The 17,160-nt window shown below is 40.9% G+C and overlaps 1 protein-coding gene across 4 annotated transcripts in view; it reads left to right on the forward strand.

The window, feature by feature from the left end:
- Nucleotides 1-17,160, forward strand: part of CTCF (CCCTC-binding factor) — a 46,548-nt gene that overhangs the window by 18,935 nt on the left and 10,453 nt on the right. For all 4 annotated transcript variants that reach the window (XM_026495008.4, XM_026495011.4, XM_026495009.4 and 1 more), the window contains 5 exons: nt 6,811-7,600; nt 7,954-8,124; nt 12,687-12,820; nt 14,833-14,953; nt 15,590-15,739. In XM_026495008.4, coding sequence (XP_026350793.1) covers nt 6,820-7,600; nt 7,954-8,124; nt 12,687-12,820; nt 14,833-14,953; nt 15,590-15,739 — 1,357 coding nt within the window. In that variant the 5' untranslated portion in view covers nt 6,811-6,819. The remainder of the gene's footprint in view (nt 1-6,810; nt 7,601-7,953; nt 8,125-12,686; nt 12,821-14,832; nt 14,954-15,589; nt 15,740-17,160) is intronic.

The raw sequence follows: 17,160 nt of genomic DNA on the forward strand, positions 1-17,160 counted from the left end.
ATATTTATGTATATACAGTTTTAAGTTTATAGCTCATCTTACTCCACAAAGAATTTGAAGAAATGTACAGAAAATAGAAATAAGAAATGATAGGACAGCTGGATGGCTCAGTTGGTTCTTGATTTTGGTTCAGGGTCATGAGATCGAGCTCTGCATCAGGCTCTGTGCTGGGCATGGAGCCTGCTTGGGATTCTGTCTCTCTCTGCCCACCCTCTCCCTCTTTCTCTCTCTTTAAAAAAAAAAAAAAAAGATGCAAAGTCAAAACTCTAGAAAATACAAATTAGAATAGAAAGCTATTATTAGGGGCGCCTGGGTGGCTCAGCCATTGAGCGTCTGCCTTCGGCTCAGGTCATGATCCCAGGATCCTGGGATCGAGCCTTACATCGGGCTCCCTGCTCGGTGGGAAGCCTGCTTCTCTCTCTCACACTCCCCTTGCTTCTGTTCCCTCTCTCGCTGTCTCTCTCTGTCAAATAAATAAATAGGATCTTTGGGGGGGAAAAAAAGAAAACTATTATTACATAGCTTGAGAGGAAAAAACTGATCAAGGTGTGGCCAACTAAAAAAATGGTGACTCACAATCCTGTTACATAGATCTCAACAATGAAAGAAAAAATTCCTTAGTTGAAGAAAAGCTTTTTCAAGCATGTAACTCGAAATTTTCTCCCACGTAGCCTTTAGTGTAAGCCAAGGGCATAATGCCAAAACAAAACTTGGTGAAAGCAGTTCTGTAGGGGATAAGACCATGTGACACAAATATACCCAGCCTTTTTTTCTGATGGTCTGGCATAATTCTGGGATAAAGCCTAGAATAGAATGCTGAATTCCACAGAGAGGTCAAGTCAGATCAGGACAGAAAAAGTCTCCTTTGGATTTACCAGTTAAGGGCCATTGCACACCTTAGAGCGATTCAGTAGAGAATTTGGGGAACAGAAACCAGACTGGTAAACCAAGGCATGGAAGAGAAAAAAAGGAGTGGAGACAGCTAGTCTGAGGTTGACTATGGAAAGAATACAGAAATGGCAGATGCTAAATTGTTGAGTGGATTAAAGGAAGTTTTAAGATGTGAAAGATTTGAGCAACATAGAGCTGGCAGAGAAGAGACTGAGAGGCAAGAGGGAGAGGGCTGATCCAGTAGGCTCCCAAGGATGCGGGCCAGGTTGGTGGCTAGGAACATGGCCGGACCTTAAGGGCCCCTGTTACAGGTTAGGCTTTTGCATCCTCCCACTCGACCAGTAGTCAGCAAGGGCAGATAAGTGCTCAGGTGCTAGTTCTCTTCTTTGCCAGCCCCAACATTTGCAAGTGCCAGGATCACCCTGCCACAGTCTTGAGGGAACCTTCTCTTGCCCTGTCCTAGAAGTTGATGGAATGGTTTTTCAAAAAAATGTTCTTGGGGCGCCTGGCTAGCTCAGTTGTTAAAGCATGCAACTCTTGATCTTGGGGTCATGATCAAGCCCCATTTTGGGGGTAGACCTCGCTTGTTTGCTTGCTTACTAAATAAATACGTACATACATACATACTAAAATTACTGGGTTTGGGTTTTTTTTGTTTGTTTAAGATTTTATTTATTTAAGAGAGAGTAAGAGCACGAGCAGGGGTGAGGGAGGGGCAGAGGAAAAGGGAGAAGCAGACTCCCCACTGAGCAGGGAGCCTTGCTGGGGTTCCATCCCCCAGGACCATGAGATCATGACCTGAGCCAAAGGCAGACACTTAACCGAGTCACCCAGGTGCCCCCCAAAATTAGTTTAAAATAAAATTAAAACAAATGTTTCTAATCTTCACTTTGTCACCAGGATGACAGAGAATACAGAAAGGATCTGTTCTTCAGAGGACTAACCTGCTTTCTAAGCACCTTTGGTCAGTGATGGATTAGGGACTACAGTCCAGGTTCCTTTATTACTTCTCAAGTCCCATTGAGTTGAAGGTGATAGCCAAACATCCACGTGGAGAGATGATCTATAGACAGTGAAACTAGGGAATTGCAGATGTGGATTTGAAAGATCTTTGTGGAGACAGCTGATGGAGTGGCTAGCAGATGGAGTGGCTACAGAGAAAAGAACAGAGCCTTAATGTGTTTGGAGACAAAGGAAGAGACCCAGGAAAGACAGAGGGAGAAAAGAGGCTAATGAAGGAGGAATACAGGTTTCATACTGTCTACTGCCAGAGAAACTGAGATTGAGGGTGAGGGAAGGCCTTTGGGTTAGCTGCTGTGGCTCTTGGTACATGGTACTTGTGGACCAAGCGGGGGGACCACGAAGGCTAAAGAGAGAGTGGAATCCTTTTTAGTAAGGATATGTTCTGAAGATAGGCGAGCAAAGCCATATACAAGTATGTGCAAACTGAATGTATGATGTCATCTCATCTATATAAAAATACGTATCCATAAGGGTAAAAATGCTGAAAAAACAACAAAAGGGCTAGGTGATTATCTCTAGGTATAGGAATTGTGAATAATTTTTTTTAAAGATTTTATTTTTTAAATAATCTCTACACCCAACACGGGGTTTGAACCCACAGCCCCAAGATCACGAGTCCCATGCTCCACTGACTGAGCCAGCCAGGCACCCCATGAATAACTTTTTAAAAAAATATTTCATGTGCTTCATTTTTTAGATTTCTCTAAATAACTAATATATTTTGATAATCGAAAAAAAAATGTGTTCTGAAAGTAAGTGTAAACCCCTTTTTAGTAGCGTTGGTCCACAAAAATGTTTGAAAAATCTAGAAAGCATGGCTGACCAAAGGAGAGAGGCAGAGCATTGGAGGGAGGCATGGGGAGTGTGGGGTTTTTTTTTTTTAATTCAGTTTACATTACGTATATTGTTAGTTTCAGAGGTAATTTAGCGATTCATCACTTGCATATAACACCCAGTGCTCATTAATTACATCAAGTACCCTCCACAGTGCCCATCACCCAGTTACCCTCCCCCCCAGCTACCCTCAGCTTGTTTCCTGTAGTTAAGAGTCTCTTTGTGTTCTGTGTGTGTTGTGTGGCTGAGAGAAATTGAGTGGAAGCAGAGCTGAGTCTGTAGAGGAAGAGAAGAAACAGATCATAACTGCTAAAGGGGTGGTACAGCTAGCAGAGCACAGTCCTTAGGGGGTGGCAAGAGAGACCTGGTCCAGCCTATTAGGTTAGTTATTGATTCAGAGGAGAGACTCCTTTCTCAGGGAGGATGTTAGGTAAAGGGATCCTCTGCTTGAGGGGATGCTTTGAGTTTTCTAAGCAGTGTATGGGAGAGTTGGTGCCTTGCTACTTTGTATCTGATTTTTCTCTGTAAAAACTGAAGCTGCTGCTTTAAGTTCCTGAGTAGAGGCTGATGTTCAGGAAACCTATGCCATGTATTTTTTCACAGTGAGAGAATACTCTGTCAGCTCAGCTCCCTGGCAACACAATTGGTTTCAATTTGTACTCCTTGTGCCGTTTCTTTTTCTACCTGACTTATAATTCTAGTGATTTCTTTTAGGTTAGACTTGGTTATTTACAAGCAAGTTATTTACAAGTTATTTATATTTAAAAGTTCTCAAATTCAAGGCGGAGAGGAGATGGATTTTTTGTGCGTTCTTCAAATTGTATGCCTCACAACCGAACAGAGCTCAGAGATTACATGTTTTTCCTCCGCCACTTTTACAATTGAGGATATCTAAATAGCCTGAGACTATGTAGTGATTCTCTGGCAGGGTCAGCATTCGCATTTGTGGCTTATGAATTTTTTGTTCTTTCTGCTTTGGTATTTTTCCCCAGAATGTGGCCAAGGTATATGCGCTTTTTTTTCTGTTCCCAACTCCAGCATTTGGAATTACCCGTCCTTATTGGGGTACTAATTTTGGGACCTTCCTGGCCTGAAAACTTTCTTTTAAAAAATCCGTGAAGAGGGGCACCTGGGCGACTCAGTTGTTAAGCGTCTGCCTCCGGCTCAGGTCATGATCCCAGCGTTCTGGGATTGAGCCCCCGCATCGGGCTCCCTGCTTAGCGGGAGGCCTGCTTCTTCCTCTCCCACTCCCCCTGCTTGTGTTCCCTCTCTCGCTGCCTCTCTCTCTGTCAAATAAATAAATAAAATCTTTAAAAAAAAAATCTGTGAAGAGTAATGGTATAAAGTAGTAGTTCTTTAAACCTTAGTGTAGGAAACCACTTGGAGATCTATTAAAATGCAAATTCTGATTCTGTGGGTCCAGAGGAGAGCTTGAAGGGGTGCCTAGCTGGCTCAGTTGGAAGAGTGTGTGACTCTTAATCTAAGGGTTGTGAGTTCAAGCCCTATGTTGGGTGTAGAGATTACGTAAATAAACAAAAAACTTTTTAAAAAAATAGAATTGTTTAAGAAAAAAGAATAGAACCTGAAGTTCTGTGCTTCTAACAAGTTCCATGGTTTTGCCATTGCTGCTGGTCCTTGGATCATGCTTTGAGTAACAAAGGTATAAAGCAGTGCTGTCCAGCATAGCTCCAGCCACATGTGACTGTTGAGAATTTACAGTGTGACTAGTTCACACTGGTTATGGTAGAGTTCTCCAAACCTACCTACTTTTACCTTGAACCATTGTACCTATTCTGTCCTTCAAGTTAGGTAGTAAATCCTTAGGGTGCCTGACTGGCTCAGTCAGAAGAGCATGTGACTCTTGATCTTGGGGTTGTGAGTTCGAGCCCCACGTTGGGTATAGAGATTACTTAAATAAATAAACTTTTAAAAATACATAAGTAAATAAAATGGATAGTAACTCCTTGAATGCAGAACAAGGCCTCACCCATCCCTCTGTAGTCTTTGTACTGCCTTGTAGGTGGTTCTGACTGCCAGCATGGGTAGAGTGTTAAGGTGCCCAGGCAGAGAATTGGAGAAATGTGTCTCTAATAGAAGTAGCAAAATATTTGTGTAAGAGTACAGCAAGAATATAAAACACTTTAATTTTGAAGTAACCTTGTATATACTTAAGTTAAATTATTTTGTGAATTAGATGATTGTTCAGACCCATTTTACTGTTAGGTGTCTGGGTACTTTTGGTACTTACAATGTGACGCAAAAGTGTTTGGGTACTTTTGGTACTCACTATGAATTGGCTTATTTTTTTCCCCTGTTTTTTAAATATGTTCAGTTAGCAGTTGAGTATCTACCAACCTGGGCGTAGTGCTGAGGAGCAAAAATGACTTGTTATACATGGTCCCTGTCCTCAAGGAAGTCATGGTCTCACAGAGGAGAGATACATGAATGTCAGGTTGATGGTATCACACAAGAGGTAGTGTTGTGTGATAGCCACAATCAGGACCATTGAAGTCTGGATCCAAGGTCTGATTCTGGCTCCAAAAAAACAGGGTGAGAAAATACTGTGACAGGAAATTTTCTAAGGTAGAATTTTGCTAAAAATAGCAAGGCCCTCTGCCAGTGTTTTTATTAATAGATACAGGAAATGTAAAGGATGTAAACTAGTTTTGTTCATAATTCCTTAATATCATCAAATATCCAGAACTGGGGGGAAAAAATCCAGAGTTGAATCTAATTGTCTCATGTCCTATTTTTTTTTAATCATTTGTTGGTTTGAATCAGGATCCAAAAAGATCCATATGTTCTGATTGATTGCTGTATTTCTTCATATTTTTTTTAAGATATTATTTATTTATTTGACAGAGAGCACAAGCAGGGGGAGCAGCAGGCAGAGGGAAAGGGAGAAGTGGACTGCCCACTGAGCAAGGAGACTGATGCGGGACTAGATCCCAGGACCGGCTGAGCCATCCAGGCACCCTAGCTGTATTTAAAACTTTAGTTAGTTAGTTACTTACTTACTTACTTACTTGAGAGAGCGTGTGCACATGTGTGCGAGCAGGGGAAGGGGCAAAGGGAGAGAGAGTCTTAAGCAGACTTTCCACTGAGTGCAGAGCCCTATGCCCGGCTTGATCCCAGGACTCTTGAGATCATGACCTGAGCTGAAATCAAGAGCTCAACTGACTGAGCCACCCAGGTGCCCCAGTACTCTATTTCTTACGTCTCTTTGTCTATCAGGGTTTCTCAGCCTCAGCACTATTGACGTTTTCAGACCAATGACTTCGGACTGAACCTGTGCATAGCAGGATATTTAATGACATCTTTGGTCTGCATGTACTAGATGATAGTAGCACACCCACCCCAGTAGTGACAACCAAAAATGTCATAGGCCTTGCCAAATGCCCCCTGGAGGCAAAATCACCCAGGTTGAGAACCATTGATAGGTACATTCTCCCTCTGTCTTTCCCATTTTTTGTCTTGGTGATTTATTTGCAGAAGAAACTGAGTAGTTAATCCTGCAGAGTTTCCTTTACTGTGGATTACACTGATTTCATCCTGGTAGTGTAATTTAACATACTTTCTCACCGGGATATCTGGGTGGCTCTGTTGCTTAAGCGTCTGACTTTGGTTCAAGTCATGATCTTGGGGTTCCTGGAATCAAGCCCCTTATTGGGCTCCTTGCTCAGCAAGGAGTCTGCTTCTTCCTCTGCCCCTCTCTCCTGCTCGTAAGCATGTGCGCGCGCGTGCTCTCTCTCAAATAAATAAGTAATCTTTAAAAAAGAAACATTCTGTCACCAATTTCCTGTTAATTGGTGGTTGGTCTAGAGACTTGATTAGTTTCAGATTTTTTGTTTCGTTTAACAAGACTGCTTCATAGGTGGTAGTTTGTTCTTCCATCAGGAGGCACATAATATGTTTCTGAATATCAACAACCATTGATTTCCTGATTCATTTTTCAAGGGTCATTTTGTTTTAAAATGTATGTATTTTCATTTAGACAAGCTTTATTTTAAATAACAACCTGAGGAATGAATGAATAACAATCTGTGTTCTCCCTTAATAAAGGAAGGGGAAATGGAAGGTGAGGCGGTTGAAGCCATTGTGGAAGAGTCTGAAACTTTCATTAAAGGAAAGGAAAGAAAGACTTACCAGAGACGCCGGGAAGGGGGCCAGGAAGAGGATACTTGTCACCTGCCCCAGAACCAGACTGATGGGGGTGAGGTGGTCCAGGATGTCAATAGCAGTGTACAGATGGTAATGATGGAACAGCTGGATCCCACCCTTCTTCAGATGAAGACTGAAGTAATGGAGGGTACAGTCGCTCCAGAAACAGAGGCTGCTGTGGACGATACCCAGATCATAACCTTGCAGGTTGTAAATATGGAGGAACAACCCATAAACATAGGAGAGCTTCAGCTTGTCCAAGTACCCGTTCCCGTGACTGTACCTGTTGCCACCACTTCAGTAGAAGAACTTCAGGGGGCTTATGAAAATGAAGTGTCTAAAGAGGGCCTTGCAGAAAGCGAACCCATGATATGTCACACCTTACCTTTGCCTGAAGGGTTTCAAGTGGTGAAAGTGGGGGCCAATGGAGAGGTGGAGACGCTAGAGCAAGGGGAACTTCCACCTCAAGAAGATCCTAGTTGGCAAAAAGACCCAGATTATCAGCCGCCAGCCAAAAAAACAAAGAAAACCAAAAAGAGCAAACTGCGTTACACAGAGGAGGGCAAAGATGTGGATGTGTCTGTCTACGATTTTGAGGAAGAGCAGCAGGAGGGTCTGCTGTCGGAGGTTAATGCAGAGAAAGTGGTTGGTAACATGAAGCCTCCAAAACCAACAAAAATTAAAAAGAAAGGTAAAATGAGTTTCCTCATTATACTCATAAAATCATTTTGGGATAAAGCAAATAACACAGGGTGTATGCAAATTATTTTAGAGTAAATGGATTTTTTTTTTTTTTTTTAAAGATCATGAGCTGGGTACCAGTCTTTTTAGCCAGTCTAAATGTTTTTCCAAATTCAGTATTTTTTAAGTCCTGAAGACAAAGAAGTAAATCTGTTAGTGGCATGAAATAATGACGATTTAATAGGACTTAGATTGGGTTTAGTTTAAAAAGGCTAATGAAATTTATTTGTAGAAATTTATCGTTAGGATTAAAGTTAACATTTTGAAACCTTGCAAGAAGTAAGTGTTTTGTTTTGCATATAGGTGTAAAGAAGACATTCCAGTGTGAGCTTTGCAGTTACACATGTCCACGGCGTTCAAATTTGGATCGTCACATGAAAAGTCACACTGATGAGAGACCACACAAGTGCCATCTCTGTGGCAGGGCATTCAGAACAGTCACCCTCCTGAGGAATCACCTTAACACACACACAGGTGCTGGATATGAATGTTGGGGGCTACATCATAGCGAAGGTTAAAACTTGGGTTTTAAGTATCGTGCAAGCTGATTCTGATGGGAAGTTAAAGAAGAATGATTTTTGTTCTTTCTTATGCTGTAATCCTGATTTATTATAAGCAGTTGAATTTATAGGCAAGTGTAAAGAAAATTTAGTGGAAAATAATCCAAGCTGTGTAAGGATGGTGATCCAGAAAAAGATTATCTATGGCAGTTGACCTGTAGTTATTTCCTGAAGGACATCACCATTGCAATGCTAAGGTTTTAACATCAGTGACAAAAAATGACCCCCAGAATTCCCGGGCAACAATTGCCAGGCACTAGAAGGATGAACATTCGAAATAGCAGCGCAGTTCTACCTTTGTAAAAAACCATGGTTTCTGGTTGTTCACTTCAACAAAAGTAAGTAATTCATAATCTCAGAATGGAAGATTTAAGGCATTATTCTAGCAGTTCAGACACTTATTCATTTGTGCTCCATGCATACTTTAATTTTTTTTTTAAGATTTTATTTATTAGTTTGACACAGAGAAAGAGCGCACAGGCAGGGGAAGTGGCAGGCAGGGAGAGGGAGAAGCAGGCTCCCCATTGAGCAGGGAGCCTGACATGGGGGTTGATCCCAGCACCCTGGGGTCATGACCTGAGCCGAAGGCAGACGCTTAACTGACTGAGCCACCCAGGGGTCCCCACACTTTAGTATTCTATGTTAGCGTCATGTTGGCTATGGTTAGGTCCCAGGAGTCACAGAAGTAGAGGGACTGAGCTGGAGCTCTCTTTAGGCTCTCTTCTGGGCTCTTTGCTCGTTCAGTATTGGCACTTGGCTATTAGTGCTAATAGAAACTTCTCTCACACAGTTCTTCTTGCAGAGTAGGTTTCCTCTATCCTGATTCTCCACTTAACGCGGCTCTTGTTTTTGATTTGGTGTGCTGGTAGTCTGCTGAGCATGACCAAGTTGAGTTGGGCCTGTAGACAATATGTTGTGCGTTAATATATTCTTTGCTAATATGATCTGGTCACTTTTCATTATTTCACTGCTTCCTACTCAAGACACTTGATAATATATTTTCTTTGGTAGTTTGAAGACACTGTGAAAGGGCATATGACTAGATAAAAACATTTGGCCACATAATAGGACTTCGTAAAATGGGAGTGCTCGACGTGGGCACTGTGTGTCATGGTCTAGTCGTCAGCTTTGAAAATAAGAGTGTGGTCTGTCTAGTAGCTCAGAGCTAATTTGGCAGGACTAATTCATACTAATCAAACCCTCGAGGGTCAGATGTGATCAGAAAATCGGCTTATAGGGGCGCCTGGGTGGCACAGCGGTTGGGCATCTGCCTTCGGCTCAGGGCATGATCCTGGCATTCTGGGATCGAGCCCCACATCAGGCTCCTCCGCCATGAGCCTGCTTCTTCCTCTCCCACTCCCCCTGCTTGTGTTCCCTCTCTCGCTGGCTGTCTCTGTCTCTGTCGAATAAATAAATAAAATCTTTAAAAAAAAGAAAAAAAGAAAAAAAAGAAAATCGGTTTATAGTGAGGAATACACCTTGCATTTTCTGGATGCAGTTGTATTGCATTCTGTGGGACACCCTTGCCTGTGTCAAGAAGATGAAGCAGTTGAGGGTGACTTGGTAAGGATGGACCCTGAGCAGAGGGACATAAGCAATCATGTGGTGCAACCCAATGAAAGTCTCTGTTGCACAGCAATGTCTGCTTCTTTCCTAATTCCCATGCTTATGTCTACCAGTAGCAGGCCTCTTTCTGTCCCCTAGATAATACTAGGTAAACATTAGAAATTCTTAGTTTTCAGTTCAGTTTATCCTAATGGAAATGGATCTTACTTTCCTTCTTGTTAATTGTTGTTTTACTTGCCTATCTGTGCTGCCAGGCTCTTTTTCATAGACAAGAATTCTGTCCTTCACTCCTACATTCCCAGTGATAATAAAGAAGCAAACTGAGCAAATGAACATTCCTTGAAATTTCTTAGTTACTATCATACTTTAATCACACTTTCCTCATGAGGGTTCTCTCAGTCTCAGAATCATTTCTGCAGATGGCTAGTCCCATACTTTACATTGCGACACTTTCTAATTCCGTTCTCAGAGGTAGCCTTCCTTTGATTTTGGTGTTCAGGGTTACTTTATTGTCATCCCTTACCTGCAGTGCACAATTACAGATGGTCCCTAGTTTTTGAGTAGTGGTCTGTGAAAACAGCACTGTGTTCTGCTGTCAGTTTATCTCTTTATTGTCGTCATTACCTGGGCATATGTCCAATGCTGTATTTAGAATGTAAAGTGACTAGAGAAGATCCACTAATGTAATCAGTCATTTATGCTACAGGGCTGCTATGTGAGGACATACTAAAAACAGTAAGATTCCTTCAGTAAAAGGGAAAAAGAAAAAAAAAAAGAGTATTAGTTTGGAAAAATGTTTAAATATTCCATGAATTGACATTCAGATCACAGAATATTAGACATGGGTGTTTGAAAGTGATCTGTTTAGGGGCGCCTGGGTAGCTCAGTCGTTAAGCGTCTGCCTTCAGCTCAGGGCATGATCCCACAGTCCTCGGATCAAGCCCCATATTGGGCTCCTCCACTGGGAGCCTGCTTCTTCCTCTCCCACTCCCCCTGCTTGTGTTCTTTCTCTCACTGACTGTCTCTCTGTCAAATAAATAAAATCTTTAAAAGAAGAAAGGAAAGGAAAGGAAAAAAGAAAAGAAAGAAATCTGTTTAGGGGCGCCTGGCTGGCTCAGTTGGTAGAGGATGCGACTCTCGATCTCAGAGTTGTTGAGTTCAAGCCCCACGTTGGATGTAGAGATTACTTCTTTTAAAAAGGTCATCTTTTGGGGCACCTGGGTGGCTCAGTTGATTAAGTGTCTACACTCTTGATTTTGGTCAAGGTCATGATCTCAAAGGTGTGTTATCAAGCCTCAAGTTGAGCTCTGTGCTCAGCAGGGGAGTCTGCTTGTCCCTCTCCCCCTGCTCCTCCCCTGCTTGCACTCTCCTCCTCCTCACCTCCCCCAAATAAATAAATAGATAAAATCTTTTTTGAAAAAAGGGTCATCTGTTTAAATCACATAAAAGGCAGTACTACTTTGTAAAGCCTTTGATAAATTTCTGGAATTATCAAAATAACTTTATATGTAAAACAAGCTATTACATTTGGTTTTGGGTTTTTTTTTTTTTTTCTTTAGAAAAAAGTATCAGAATATGGACAGAATGTCCCTATATGTACAGTCATAATACAGTAAGATTTGATGTGCAAAAGAATCTTGGATCAAATAACTTTTTTTTAAATGTTTTTAACATTTAGTTCTTTATTTATCTCAAATTTATTTTCATGTATGCCGAACTATTTTTATTTTCCAGTCTCCTTTATCTTCTTTTACATTCCTACTGCAATCTATTTTTTAATATCTTTGGGTCAGATAACTATTAATTCGGTTGACCTCTACTTGACAAAATAATGAAGTTTAAGAGTTTTTTTTTGTTTTTGTTTTAAGATTTATTTGAGAGACAGTGTGCACACATCAGGAGGCAGGGTAGGGGCAGAGGGAGAAAATCTCAAGCAGGCTCCCCAGTAAGTGGGACTCCATCTCATGACTCTGAGATCATGACTAAAACCGAAATCAAGAGTCAGACGCTAATCTGCTGAACCACCCAGGTGCCCCAAGGTGTTCTATATTTTTTTAATCAAGGGGCGCCTGGGTGGCTCAGTCGTTAAGCACCTGCCTTCGGCTCAGGGCGTGATCCTGGCGTTCTGGGATCGAGCCCCACATCAGGCTTCTCCGCTGGGAGCCTGCTTCTTCCTCTCCTGCTTGTGTTCCCTCTCACTGGCTGTCTCTCTCTCTGTCAAATGAATAAATAAATAAAATCTAAAAAAAAAAAAAAAAAAGGTTGAAATAGGGGCACCTGGGTGGCTCAGTTGGTTAAGCATCTGCCTTGGGCTTAGGTCATGATCCCAGGATCCTAGGATTGAGCTCCCCGTTAGGCTCCCTGCTAAGCAGGGGAGTCTTACTTCTCCCTCTCCCTCTGCCCCTCCCCCTGCTCACACGTTCTCTCTCTCTCTCTGTGTCTCAAAATCTTTAAAAATAAAAACAACAAAAAAAGAGTTGAAACAGACTTTTGATCATAGTGATCAAAATTCATAAACTAGGGATAAAAAGGATTTTGCATTTTGGCTGGCTGATGAACTCACAAGTATAGGTAGTGTGCACCATGAGGGGCAAGTCTTTCGATATCACCACAAGGATCTCTGGCCAATTGAGTGGAGTTTAATAGTAATTCTTGCTACGAGTATTTAAAAAAAAAAAAAAAGGATTTTTGTATTCAAAAGCAGCACTCGGATGAGTAATTAAGAGAAATTAACTATTTGGCATGTGTTTTCCAATATCCTGGGGTTAGCGTTAGAAAGTCAACCAGGCCCCCCTATTGCAAGGTTAAGATGACCAGAGTTCAGCCTCATGCTGCAGTTCTTGTCAGATGTTGAACTGTCATTAACTGTGCCCTTGATCTTGTCTTCCTGTTATAACCTCCTTTCTCTAGGTACTCGTCCTCACAAGTGCCCAGACTGTGACATGGCCTTTGTGACTAGTGGAGAATTGGTGCGGCATCGTCGTTATAAACACACCCATGAGAAGCCATTTAAGTGTTCCATGTGCGATTACGCCAGTGTTGAAGTGAGTGTTCAACGACTTGTTGGTTCCTCTCTTAAGACCATGATTCCAGTATAAGGATAAAAACTACCCCAACTGAAGATGAGAGAAAATCTTACGAGATTAGTAACACCCCCGCTCCCCTTCCCTGCCACCAAAAATACTAAAACTGTAATGAACGTGAAAGATTTACCATTTTAAAAAAAAGCACTAGAACTGCATGTTATTATAGGTAAGTTCTACGAAACATGAAAGAAACAAATAACTATACCTGGAGCATTTAAAAATGGAAAATTTGGGGGCACCTGGGTGGCTCAGTCAGTTAGGTGTCCAACCCTTGATCTCAGCTCAGGTTCTCAATCTCATGGTTGTGAGTTCAGGCCCAGTGTTGGAGCCTACTTGAAAAAAAAAAAAAGAAAAGAAAATGTTATCTTCTTTGCTATTTGAGGCTACACTGTTATCAAAGCTGGGTAAGAACGCTACCAAAAAGAAAAGTGTATCTTATTCTTACAGAAAACTAAAATTAAAATTGTTCACCAAATTTAGTAATATACTTGAAAATAAATGATTACTAAATAGAATATATCTAAAATGCAAGGAGAGTTGAGCATTAAGAAATTACTGGTGTGGGGGCGCATCGGTGGCATAGCGGTTAAGCGTCTGCCTTCGGCTCAGGGCGTGATCCCGGCATTATGGGATCGAGCCCCACATCAGGCTCCTCCGCTATGAGCCTGCTTCTTCCTCTCTCACTCCCCCTGCTTGTGATCCCTCTCTCGCTGGCTGTCTCTATCTCTGTCGAATAAATAAAAACAAAATCTTTAAAAAAAAAAAAAAAGAAATTACTGGTGTGGGGGTGCCTGGGTGGCGCAGTTGTTAAGCGTCTGCCTTCGGCTCAGGGTGTGATCCCAGCGTTCTGAGATCGAGCCCCACATCAGGCTCTTCCGCTGGGAGCCTGCTTCTTCCTCTCCCACTCCCCCTCCTTGTGTTCCCTCTCTCGCTGGCTGTCTCTGTCTGTCAAATAAATAAATAAAATCTTTTAAAAAAAAAAAAAGAAAGAAAAGAAATTACTGGTGTGTGCTACATCGAGAGGTTAAAGAAAAGCCATGTGATCTTTTTTGAAAGTTACTCTGAAAAACTGTAAGATTCGATATTCATTACTGTTTAAAATCCTAGCAAGTTAAGAGTAGAAGAAAATGGCTTTGCTATAAAGAATGTATACCGGAAACCCATAGTCAATCCATCCCAGTTAACTGAAACATTGGGAGTATTCCCATTAAAATTTGGAACAGGACAGGGGTGCCTAGCTGGCTCATTCGGAAGAGCATCCAACTCTTGATCTCAGGGTCCTGAGCCCTCGAGCCCCATGTTGCGTGTAGAGATTACTTAAAAATAAATAAATAATAAAAATTTGGAACAAGACATCTGTTCTTATTACTGTTTCAGCGTTGTCACTGTATTGGAAATCCCAGCTAAATGAGAAATGAATTGTAAATGGTAAAACAAAACTTACTTATTGCAGGTATACTTGCTTACAGCAAAAAATCCAAGAGTATCAGCTGAAAAAAAACCTAGAGCAGTAGAGTCCATTTGGGTCGCCATATACAAGACACAGAAGCCAGTAACTTACCTTATCAATAGATAGCAGGAAACAGGCTCACATTCTAATAGCAATAAAATTATTTAGGGCTAAACTGAACAACAAAATCTGATACCTATGTATCTGGAAGGAAATTGATCTATAGATAAGCATGGATTACTTCAACTATTATAGAAAATTTCAAATCTATACAAAAGCAGAAAACATAGAAATAGACAGAATAATACACCCCCGTGAATCTGGCACCCAGCTTACATTGTTATTAATAACCAATCTTGAGGCATCTATGCCCCTCCATTTATTTTCCCTCTTTGGATTATAAGGATTTGAGAAACAAAGGTTACAAATAAGGAGGAAGAAGTATTATATTTTAGACTTTTTCTGTATTCTGAACTACCCACAGCATTCACATTACAGTCAATGTGCTTTCATGTTTCAGGTCAGCAAATTAAAACGTCATATTCGCTCTCATACTGGGGAGCGTCCGTTCCAGTGCAGCTTGTGCAGTTACGCCAGCAGGGACACATACAAGCTGAAAAGGCACATGAGAACTCATTCAGGTAGGACCTCTTCCCTCGTATTAATGAGCTGCTTTTCAGTGGATCCCATGGGACCTTATAAACTACCTCACACACCCCTCTTGCTTACCAGAATGGGAGCTGGGATAGAAGTAATGGAATTGACAAATGCTTCTCTGGCATGTCTTCTGAATTCATTGTTCTGAATATATATTGGAGAAGGGAAAATTTCACTGTTAGAAGAAGTCTGAATAGATTACCTAACCCAGCTCATTCGGTTTTCCCCATACTGACATTTTCTAAAAAAGAAAAATTTGTAGGGACACCTGGCTGGCTCAGTCAGTAGAGTGTGCAATTCTTGATTTCATGGTCATGAGTTCGAGCCCAGTGTTGGGTGTAAAGATATCTTAAAAAGGAAAACTTGTTCATCTCCTGTCCCCCAAAGATCCACTGTGGTGGAGCCGGCAAAGCAGGTTAGGACTTGATTGCCATCTCTTAAGAACGGATGTGAGCCACACAGCAGGCCTGAGGCTTGGGCTAGCTGGGTAACACCTGAGGATTCCCGGTAGCTTAGCTTTTCTGCCACCTGACTACAGCTGAATTACCACCTGAATTACCCTCCAATTAAATGATGGTGCTCATTTCATCTAATTTGTTCATTCTGTATTTCCTTTTAAGGGGAAAAACCTTATGAATGTTACATTTGTCATGCTCGGTTTACCCAAAGTGGTACCATGAAGATGCACATTTTACAGAAGCACACAGAAAATGTGGCCAAGTTTCACTGTCCCCACTGTGACACTGTCATAGCCCGAAAAAGTGATTTGGGTAAGTAAATTAGCTAGTTGCAAATGAAAAAAAAATATTTTTGAGGATTTGTGAAAATAGGAAGATCATATATAACTTCCTTTTCTGAATTATATAAGTTTTATATAGGCGAATGGCCTGCCGCAGTAACTGCCATCGCTTAGCAACTGTTTTTATCTTCTTTCTGTCTCTGCAGTAAAGCCACAGATTCTTTACTGAATATAGCTCATTTTATGCATTAACAGGAGCTGTAGTGAGAGGAAATAGTAAACCTTTAATTAGTAGCCCTCACTGGTAATGTTCAGATCTCCAAATAGGGAAGCGTCATGGTACGATTCAAACTAAGATCTCTCCATTTCAGTTTTTCTCAGAATATAAGTACTTTCTGTAAGTAATCAGACTATTGTATTGGTTGGATGATAACTGTATTTCTGTGCATAATTAAACTACAGCTTATACAGAGGCAGAACTTATCAGTAGAAATTGTAGTTGGGCCCGTAAAGGTATGGTCACCTGGATTGTTTTTCCTGTTTAAAAGAGATAAAAATACTACTCCAGTCTGTTCTCTCTCCGAAGTGTGTTGCTCCTTGAATATTATTATTTTCCCCCTCAAATATTATGCTTATAAACATTTGTATGTTTAGGTAAATTATTGTACTTTACAAAACATCTTTTATTACTTTGTTTTTAACCCATTTGATAGTCAGCAACCACATGAAGTCACCAAGGCATATGTATTTTAGCTGAGTAAAGTTACGCAATTTAGCTGGTGTCTTAAAACATTGTTATATTAATATGACCATATTGAGCAAAATGCAGGCTAGCATACATTTTTTTAAGCTTTAAGCGTTTTTATTTATTTATTTATTTATTTATTTTAACATCTAATAGACATTTTTAGGATGAAACCATGAGTTTGAAGCAGAGGACTTTGGGCTCCACATAAGACCCTTGGGTCACTTGTTATCCTGCTGTTAAGAGGACTTAGTTAGATTTAAGAAGCACTGTCCTCTGATAAATGAATTTTACTGTTCTTATTGTACAGAAACCTAAAATCTGAATTAATAATACCTCTTGGCAGTGTCTGTGAGCTATTAGGCCACTGTTTGGATTATTTAAATTTTTAAAACTACTCACTTTTATGATGCAAATATGTATCTTGGATGTTCTGTACTTGTATGGTACCCTTTAGGCCCTACATAATGAGGAACTTAATTGCTTAGGAGCTGTCAGATAATAGTTATCTCCCAAAACCAATCCCAAAGAAGTTTGTGTTCCCTCTTCAAAGCATGCCTGATTTCACACTAATATGCTGTAATTAAAATTTATCACTTTGTAACACAGGAAAACATGGGCTTTGGAGACTGACCTGCTAGAGTCAAGATTCATCTCCAAATACTACTTTAAGCCTTTTTTCTTTTCCACCACCTGATTTTTAGGAA

The sequence above is a fragment of the Ursus arctos genome, unplaced genomic scaffold (genome assembly GCF_023065955.2).
Source record: "Ursus arctos isolate Adak ecotype North America unplaced genomic scaffold, UrsArc2.0 scaffold_19, whole genome shotgun sequence".
NCBI classification, from domain to species: Eukaryota; Metazoa; Chordata; class Mammalia; order Carnivora; family Ursidae; genus Ursus; species Ursus arctos.